General features: G+C 48.9%; 1 protein-coding gene across 1 annotated transcript; it reads left to right on the forward strand.

The window, feature by feature from the left end:
• Nucleotides 1–4524: 4524 nt before the first annotated feature.
• LEFTY1 (left-right determination factor 1) lies at nucleotides 4525–7817 on the forward strand. Its single transcript, XM_040612348.1, has 4 exons — nucleotides 4525–4789; nucleotides 5718–5952; nucleotides 6771–7010; nucleotides 7327–7817. Exons 1-4 carry the CDS (start codon nucleotides 4525–4527, stop codon nucleotides 7664–7666), a joined length of 1080 nt encoding a protein of 359 aa, XP_040468282.1. The 3' UTR covers nucleotides 7667–7817.
• The last annotated feature ends 2517 nt before the right edge of the window (nucleotides 7818–10334 follow it).

The following is a 10334-nucleotide window of genomic DNA, read 5'->3' on the forward strand; positions in this document are numbered from 1 at the left end:
GAGTGTCTTTGGCATGAGATCTGTGTGCCATCAGCCCAGAATAAACACGGTTCGGCTCAGACGTGGGACACAGTTATATTTCCCAGAGCTGGATTAGTCAGAGTTCACAATACAGTTGTGAAGTCCATTTTATGATTTCATGCTCACTGAGGGGGAATGCATGGAAATGTGTATGTAAGGACAAGTAAGTCAGGTGATACCTGATCGATCACAAAGCCTTTTGGCACAAAAATTAAATGGGCTAATTTTTTGGAACAAAGCAGAAAGGATTTGATGCAGATCAACAGTCTGCACTGAGTGGCACTGCTGTTTTCAGTCTGGCCCTGAGAGCCAGATAAAAGCTGAAAGTCTTGTGTTATCAGACCATACCTTATGAAACTTTTCCATGCCAGATTCTTGCAGAGCAGGCTGAGGCCATGGGGAGCACGCATGCAAACTCCAGGGAGCTATACCAGCCCCACAGACGTCCTGGGTGCTGTTATTCTGGCTCTATACACTGAGCAAGCTATTCATACCCTAATGAAAGAGTAGCTGTCTCTGGAGATAAAGGAGGATGGAAAGCCACTGCCCTGGCAAGATAGTTTCCCAGTATCTTTCAGCAGGTATACACCATTTTCAAGGAACAAATACAGTACAAATCGGAGCATTTGTAGCTAAAGACAAATCGGAGCATTTGTAGCTAAAGTGGCAAACAAATGTGATAATAACTCTGTGGCCTGCTAACTTGCTCTTTGTGCCAGAGGAATTTCTCAAAGGTCTTGCTTCTGTGGGCATAGTAGAGTCTTAGTGAGGAATTACCACCGTTCATTCTGCATCAGCGCTGGACTCAGAGGGGGCGGACAGAGTGAGGCATCCATTGCCCTTCTCTCCCTGCGTAAAGGCAACACCAGCACACAGGGCTGCCTCTGGCGGGGGCAAGCACTGCTCTGTGCTGCACCCCAAGCTATGCTTGCACCCCGGGCAGGCTGAGCCACAAGCCTGGCGGCGGCTGCCTCCTGCTCTCGGGGTGACACCACCCTCTCGTCCTGCCCTGAAGCTGCTGCACAGCCTGGGAGATGGGAAATGCAAATGCCTTTTGCCTTGGACGCTCTTTCAAAATTTGGTATAAACCCAGATTGAGTGCAATCGAGCCGCTGGCTGCGGGGCAGCTTTCCAGTGGTGGGCTTGGTGAGCTCCACGCTTGCTGTCTTTTTTGATACAGGGCCAATCCCTGCAGGGAGGTCCCACCACCAGCACAGGCTGTGCCGGTCAGGAAGGAAGCCAAAGATGCCTGTGAAATCCCACTTAAAGGTGTGTAGCCTAGGTTTAAAGTGCGGGTGGGAGTATGAAGTTTGAAGCACTGGCTGGTGGCTGGTGGGGCAGCACGAGGACGGCATGCCTTCATGCGTAGCCTCCAGTTTATTTTCACTTTTGAAACCTCACCTAAACAGCCTATTCTGCAGTGTTCTGTAAGCTTTGTTTAAGACTCAGCGTGCTTAAGACTCAAGAAGAGTATGAAACCGAACTTCTACTTGATTATTTTTTTTAACTTGCCAAGTTTATATCTGCATCATAACCACTACTATTTTTACTTCCACACTCCTAGATTCAAAGGACCCAGACTCTGGGCAAAACCAGACCAAAATCTACACAGAGGTGTGCTCCCATCTCTGTAAGATAAGACTGTTGCAGAAATCAGGGCATTTCTTGGAGCACACAGGAATTGTTGCCCTTCACATCATTTAAGCAAAGGCTGTTGTAATATGGGCCCGACTGTAATACATTCTTGTATTCTGTAAAAACAATCTTGTTTCCCAGAATAGTAGGTACCTAATTAGGCTAAGCCTTTCACACTTTCTCTTTGAACCCATTGGATTTATTTACCAAAAATCATTGCATAGATATGCCCAGCAAATGTCTTAGAGAACCATTTGTAACTAAATTAAAAGCTTAAATACAGAGATTCTCTCTTCATTCAGTACTGGCTTTTATTAAAACTGGGAGTTGCTGATACTTCATCCCTTGCAGCCTCTTTATATACTCTCTTTGACATTTTGAATGTGCCATGCAGGTTCTAATACACATTACACAAAAAGAGCTGTTATAAAATTCCTGACTTTTTCTTGTTTGCATGACAAAGGAGGAATGGCAAATCCTCCAATTGGGCCAGATAATCACTCTCCTGTGAAAAGCCTACAATCCACATCCTCTGTTTTCTTCTTAGCTGAGCTTCAACTGTGTTTGATCAATAATTTTATGTGTGGAGCCCATAAATCACTTTCCAATACACATTGGACAGTGAAGAGTCCTGGTTTTGATTAGACATCAGCCACAGGAGGAATCACAGCCAGATCCAGGAAAGCTGGGTGCTGCTGGAGCAATCAAGCATTTTCATTTCATGTTATCATGTTTTTTTGAAGAGCCCTCACTACAAAGTAGGACCACTCTCTGCAGTGAAGACTAATTGGATGGATAGAGTTTTACAGGGTTGGGTCTTTTCACATGAGAGAGAGACCATTACAAATCTGTGAGCTGCCATTTTATCCAAGTGACTGTCACTATATAAACATAACACATTCACTTCTGAAACTGGGTTAGCCAACACTTCCGGAGCCTATTTGAAGAAAACTTTGCTTAGATGCAGTTTGCAACCCAAGCCTCCGAAGCAGTTCATCGCCTGGCTGCATCTGTCCCACCCCATGAGAATCAGTGCTGTGCCATTCCGCTGGGGAGGCAGCCCGGAGGGAACAGCCAGGGGTACGGACCCTTCCTGAGGGACCAAGAGGGTCACAAAGATTTCAGCAAACAAAGGCTTCCCTCCTCTTATTCACAAGAGGCGGAGTTTTTTGACATGAGTTGAAGCTGAGGTGGTCCAATGAAGTGGGTAGTTTTCCCTATTTGTGTCTTGGGAATGAATATAGCAAGAAAATACTGATTCGTTCAGAGAAAGATGCTCCAGGAGGGGAAAGATTAAAGGATGTATTCCCCTGGGTCATGCGCAAACCGTTACCTTGTAGTCCATGTTTCCGTTTTAACCTTAAAACTCAATTCAACTAAACAAGGTGCCCCTTCCACACCTAATGGAGGCTTTATCATGTTTAAGGAGACAAGTTTCTTGAGAGGTTGTAAAGACAAAATGAGCAGTAACAGCAGGGCTTAGTCAGGCTCTGTTGCCTGCATTTGCCTAAAAAACAGGCTGCCTCGGCTGACATGTGTTTTAATGAGGGATGAACAGCAGCAGGATGCTTTTGTACAAGTTCATTACACCGGGTCCTCCAGCCAGACTTCTCATGGGGCACACGGTTCAGCCTGAACGTTGGATGAAACCGAACCGACTTTAAATCATTTACAGAGACATATAAAATCCAAAGAACTTTTGATGCTGAAGACGTGTATGTGTATGCTCAGATGCCTTACTGCTGGAGGGGATGAGAATCTGCCCCAGGTGCCATGCTCCTACACTTTTTTATTGGTCACATTTTATTTTTTCCCATCTACTTCTCCTGGGATTGGTTTCAAAAACAGACTTCTGCATCTTACACCAGCAAAGGCCAGGGAAGCAAAGGATGTCAGCTGCAGATTTAAAGGTTGACTTCAAGGCAAACATCCAACAGCCCCACCAGCCTCCAGGTCAGCTTCACTCTCCAGAGACAGGTTTCTATTGTGGCGGTTAATAGTGTTCAAAATACCAATATTCTTCATCCATATGCTGGAAAAGCAGAGTGGTTTCTCGTGTTCACTGAAAGGTGATCTGCCTTTATATAAAGCCACCTTCTTTTAAGCACAAGTATAATGAAACCCACAGGAATCCATAAAGAGTGATGGGACATTTTTCTAAAATGTCAGGCCTGTACATCTTCCACCTTCCGTGATTCAGAAGTGGCGTAAAAGGCCATAAACCATTTAACTGCTGTGATTCACTGCCCTGATTCACACGCTTGATACAAATATTCAGAGATCAAAGTGGTACTACCCCCAAAATAAAGATTTTAAATGATTTCTTAATGCTCGCTATAAAGATGGTCTTCCAGCTAAAGCATTATTCTCCTGATTGATATTGGCTATTTTAGGTAGCAAGTCCCCTGTGGTGAAGATTGATGCTTCCTTTAAGAATCATATGTGCGGTACATAAAGCAAGGTACTCTGCAGATGTGTTTCCTCCCTGACCTAGGCTGAACATGACACACTGATCACTCAGGGGTTTTCTAGGCAAAAGTTTACAGGGCATTAAGAAAGGATGGAAACTTCTTCCCCGTGAAGGAATCTGGAAGGTCCCCTAAACCTGCTTGTATTAACTTTGTATTAGATGAAGGTGTTAAACTGGCATGTGTCTACCAACAGGGGAGTGATCCTTTTAAGTCCTCTGCTTCGTCCCCACTTGTGGAATTTGTTGTGCCAGTGGGACGAGGATGGCTATAAAACCCCAGCGCAGGGGACCTCTGCCCTGCTCAGGCAGCCTGCCACCACACCTCTGCTGGGAACAGCCCCGGCGAGATCTCCCCTTCACCTCTGCCGGGCAGGCAGCTGCTCTGCTGACGGAGGAGGATGGACGTGAGGTTCGCCCGGATGCTCTGCATGCTCTGCCTGGTCATCACGGTCCAAGCGTTTAACCAGGAAGGGTTCAAGGAGGTGTTGCTGAAGCAGCTGGGGCTCTCCGAGGTCCCTAAACTTCATAAGAGAGACTTGGTGGACCTGGTTATCCCAGACCACATAAAGAACAAATACATCTCCATGCTGAAGCGCCACAGGGTGAAGCGGCGAGCTTTGCCGAGCCTGGCTGGCATCCTCAGGGGGATTCCTGGCAATGCAGGTAACGTTTCTGCCCTCGCTCTTGGGAGCTCACAAAGCACCGTGCCCTGCCAAGGGAAGATGCTCATGCTCGCCTGGCTTGACACAGGGCAGGCAGCAGCAAACCCACGGCAGGAATGAGGCTTGGGTCTGGCTCCAAGCTTGAGCTGGGGAGAAGAGGTGCATGTTACAGCATCTTAAAGATTAACGCGCACTAATAACTCCTTGCACCTGGAGAGGGGGTCCCACACTCCTTGCAAAGGGCAGGCTGCTGCTGGAGCTCAATAGAAGAGAAAAGCCTTGGCACCCATGCAACATTTTGGGCAGGTGGAAGAATGATGTTTTTTTAAAAAAAAGTCAGTAGAAAGTTCAGACCTTGCAGGTTTTGGGTCAAAACTCCAGAAAGTTCTCTAATATGAATCACACTCTTTGAGAATGATTCACTCTCCCCCATCTTTTTTTTTTTTCTCTTTTTGTCTAGGAAAAATATCAAGGAGGAAATCAGCTGTACAGACACTATGGTGTCTGTGCAAGGACACTTTGAGCTTGTTTCACTTTCAAAAGCCATACATAGCACCCTGGGCAGCAAATGAAAACACTTCTTTCATTGCAAGTGGTGCAGATTCCTGCTTTCATGCCCAGTGCTGGCACAAAGAGATGCCACAAAGAGATGCATGGGGTTTGCTCAATTTGGGGCCAAATTATATAGGAGATTTCTTTCCTCCAGGTTGCAGAGACTCAACGCATAGGAGAATTAGGGCATTTGCAAGACACTGGTACAAGCATGCATTAGAAAAGGTGTGTTTAGTGGTGGGGGCTTGGTGTTGGAGCCTGGAAGGTGTGTGTTGGTGTGTTGTGATGATAATTGTGGACAAAGTGTGGGGGCTTTGCTCACCAGGATGGCAATGACAGGCTGTCTTTTTTGTTCCCCTGCAAAGGCATGGCAGGAGAAGTCCCCTCCTCTGACACCACCATGCGCCAGAACCTGATCTTTGACATGGAGGGCAGAATACCTGAAAACAGCGAAGTGGCAATGGCTGAACTGAAACTTTTCAAAAAGCCTCTGGACAGAGCCAACCTGCCTGCCAAGCAGTCTCACAGGCCCGTCTCCAACGCCAGAGTCAGCGTGTACTGGGTGCAACGGCAGCACGATGGGACCAACAGGACCTCCCTGATAGACTCCAGGTAAGAAAGGGACCGCTCCTGGAGGCAGGACTCTAGTTATGGGTACGGGTCCTCTGGCCAGGTTTGGGTGCCATGTGTTTGTGCCTCCAGTCGGTCTGATGGGGTGACATCTACAGAATCAGGCCCTATAGCTTTAAAAGCCAGAATGAGTCCCTAAGAGCAGATATTAGGTTAAGACTGTGATATATGATGATTCTTCGAAATAATCTATTGCTGTGTCAAACAATGCCACGTACTGCCAGGTCTTCCCCTCTAAAACCCTCCACCTTGTTCACTTCTCTCTCTAACTCACTGCTCGTATTCTTTCCATTGGCCATTTCATTAGCTGGTTTAAATAAGTAAATCATGTAAAAAGCATCTGATTCTGTAGCCTTGAGCTCTGTGGAAGTTTTACAACCCTTGAAGGCAGAATTAGACATCAAACCAATTCTCTGGGTGGGTAGAAACTTATGGCTTTAACACAGCCAGGAGAGGAGCAGGTGGGAGTAGCGGGGTTCACCAGGCTGTTGTCACTAATACTGAGGCTGTGTGTAGTCCTGCACCGCTATATTTCTGTATGAGCATGAATGAATACCTTAACATGAGCATGCACAAAGGGGTTTATTTAGCCCTTCGGTGTCTGTTAGATCTGTGTGTTTCTTTTTTGAGGTGTGAGTTAGTTGCTGTGGGTGCTCGCCCAGAGCTCTCAGCAAAAATTATCATGTAATCAAAGCACATGACAATCTACAGCAAGCAAATTATTCTGCTGCGGTAACAGTGCCGCGAGCCTGAGCTTTATCAGATCGGCTTTTCTCTAATGCCAAGCCCCTGTCACGCAGGCTGATTCCTATACGTGAGTCGGGCTGGAAGAACTTTGATGTGACGCCCGCCGTGCATTACTGGCTGAGAAACAAGCGGCGTGAGCCAATGTTCCTGGAGGTCTGGATTGAAGGAGAAAGGGTAGGCAGCCATGCCTTGGAAATGGCCAAAGCCGTGCGTTTCACCTCTCAGGACCCCAAGGATAAAGCCCTAGGCAAACCTGAACTGGTGCTTTACACCCTCAACTTGGAAGACTATGGGTACGTACGAAACCTAAATCGGTGCTGTCCCCATTGTAACTTTGCTCCTGAGTTATCATACTGTGTGTGCTGACCCAGGGCGTGCAGTTCTTGCCCTCACAAGTACACCGCTGTGAACGGAGGAGTTAGGAAGTTGTTGCCAAATCACACCTCTCCTCTTCCCGTATTTGTTGTCTGAATGTTCAAATGAAACCCAGGCATGGCCCAGGTTTCATGTCTCGGGGCCCGCCTCTGTTATTAACAGGGAGGGGATTATTTCTCCCACCTTCCCAGTTTCCAGTTTACGGCATCAGTTTTTGTTTCTCTCTTGGCGCAGGGGCCCTGGGGACTGCAAGGAGGAGGCGGTGACAGCAAAATCCACCTGCTGCCGGCAGAAACACTATGTCAACTTCCGTGAGCTCACCTGGATGCAGTACTGGATCATTGAGCCCGCAGGGTACCAGGCTTACCGGTGCTCAGGGGGCTGCCTGCAGCCCCCCAGCCCGCTGCGGCACTTTGGCTATGGGGAGCGCACCTGTGCCGTGGTGGAGAGCTCCCCGCTCCCCATGATGTACCTTGTCAAGAGGGGCAACCGCACGGAGATCGAAGCAGCCGAGTTTCCCAACATGATCGTTGAGAAGTGCAGCTGCGTCATGGACGGCATGGCACTGGTGTGAGATGCAGGCAGCCAGATGGGGTTATCACCCCGTCCCTTGATTCCCTTGCCCAGAGCCACCCCGGTTCTCAGCACTGGTGCCAGCAATAAAGGTCCTGGGGGGGGCCCAGATACCCACCTTGCAAGGGTCAGCAGCACCTGCGGCTGCGCATCTCCCACGCGCCTCGCTACCCCACAGAGAGGGTGCACTTAAAGGCACTGTCCATATAGATGGGCTCAGAGGAGCATCCACCTTTGCATATACCTGTGTAGGGGTACCTATGGAGTGCCTAACACTTCTTGGGGCCCTCTTGATGCTAGCCACATTTCATGTAATTTGATGGAGCTGCATCCAATTCATCTCAGTCCCCACCCCAGAGTATTGCAAACAGCTACAGGCAGGAGAGGAGTGACCGTCACCAGGTGAAGAAGTGACACGTGGGTTCAGCTTTTCAGTCTTAGACTCCTGGTTTGGCCCTTGTCTGTCCAAGTCATGTTTATGGTGAATTGGAGAGCAGAAGCACTTACATGTATATATTGTATACACACACACACACGTACATATATATAGTATATGAATATATGTATGTATTTTCTACATACATATTGGATATATACATATTGCCTACATATACACATATACGTACATAAAATGCTGTCTAGATCTCAAAGAAACATACAAATATCTGTTTCTATCATATGCATATATACATAGATATACATACATAAAATATTACCTGGAATTCAAAGGATTATATTTTTGGTCCCTACACCGTGGGCTTAGTCAATGGGAATATTAGGACTTAGGTTTGCTCATGAGTAACAGTTTGTAGAACTGGATCCTTATTTTTCTGGTTGTGACAGTTATTTCAATTTAGGAATATTTTCCAAATGTTGTGGGCTTCCAAACTCGAAGGAAACAATAAAATGCAATTATTAAATTAGCCATGTGGTCGCTTATATTTTATTCTTAGGACTAGAAGTGGAGGGGAAAAAAATCTGTCATATTTCTGAATGCACCCCAGTGCCCAGTTCCTATAAACACACACACAGTAACAGCTCTTCTCAGGCACCTGTGTGATCCCGTCTGCTTCTGGTAAAGCTTGTCTGCTCGTGCAGGGACAGGGACTGGGCTGAATGGGCAGGTGGAGCACAGCCCACACTGCCAGCGCTTCTCCCTGAGCTGCTGCAGAGTTGAAGCCAACACTTTGTGAAAGGGAAAACCTGGAGGCCAGGGTGTCCCCCATGATGACAACTCCTGATTTCCACACTCCATGCCAGCCTCCTCTCCTCGGTTCATAACCTGCTGAGGTACTGGTGGCTCTGGGGGGAAAGTGGCCACTGCCTTCCATCCCTGGGGGATGTGGTCCCCCAACCCAGGCTGAACCTGCTGCTGGTGGGAGGACTCCAAAATGAGCTTGGCCAGACACGGTGGCCATGGGCCTCGGCCCAGAGGGAGGACCTGCTGGGCTCTGCGGTGGCTTTGGGTCATTCCTCAGGAAGGCTGAGATGCCAGGTCTGAGGTCAGGCAGGCATCCCGTGGGTAGGCTGGCGCCTCTCACGTGTGTGGACACCTGTGGCAAAAGAAGAGCTTTAAGGGGAGAAAAACGAGGCAGAAGCACAGACTGACCAGTCACCAGCACAGGGCTGCGGCACCATGGATTACTGGAATCAGCATTGGATCAGCTGGATCAATCTCAGGCCATTTCCTTCTCATGACTATGTAGCATCTCTCTTAATGGCACCGACATTCAGCCCCAGTTCCTCTCCACCCAGCTCAGACAGGGCATAGCCTGAAGGCCAGGAGCTCAGCTGTCACCAGGAAGAACAAAGCCAACGATTTACCCACTGGAGCTCCTGAGGAAGAAAGTGTTTGAACTGGTTCCTGCTTGAGAATGAAGAACATTAACCTTGGCTTCCCTCCAGCCTCCACCACTGGGACTCCAGACGCCATCCACCAGGTGGGAGGAATCCCACCTTGTGCAGCTGGGCCAGGCTGGTGCAGGCAGCAGGGAGCAGAGCACCACAGCAGGGACGGGCTGTGGGACCAGCTGGGTGGACAAGGGCTGCTCGTCCACAAGGGTGGACAACTTCTGCTCCCCTCCGCCAGGATCCTGCACTGTGTCTGGCTCCCCTTGCTTTGTCTCTGGCTCCCTTTGCTCTGCTGTCCTGTGGATATAAGGTACATCAGAGCGAGTGGTGGGGCGGTGTGGGTGTGACAGCCGGGGGAGATGGGGAGGGGGAGGCAGTGGCCAAGGAGACCCAGCATTACTGCTGGGAGAAAGAACTGCGGGTATTGCAGAGCAGGGACAGGGCTCAGATCTGTGAGTGATCAAGCCCTGCAGCCCTGCCATCAGCATGGACACTTGTTTATTGCTAGGGGAGCCTCATGGATGTCACGGCATCTGCCCCCTCAGCCCCACCGCCCCTCTGCGTTCACAGCCCTCCAGCCCGGTGCGTGGTCCCAGCCAGGGCCATGAGGCTGGTGGTCAGCACAGAACGGAGTCCTGGGGAAGAGGTGATTTGTAGAAAGCTATAACCATGGATATCCTGGGTGGCGGCATGCCAGGCTGGGCATCACTAGCACCCACACCTGGCATCTCCCGTCCCCATCTCTTTGTCCCCGCAGGTTGTACCCCCGTCCCTTGTGCAGCCGCACATTGGGACTCTTGGTATCGCACAGACCCTCA

Source organism: Falco naumanni, chromosome 12 (assembly GCF_017639655.2).
Source record: "Falco naumanni isolate bFalNau1 chromosome 12, bFalNau1.pat, whole genome shotgun sequence".
NCBI lineage: Eukaryota > Metazoa > Chordata > Aves > Falconiformes > Falconidae > Falco > Falco naumanni.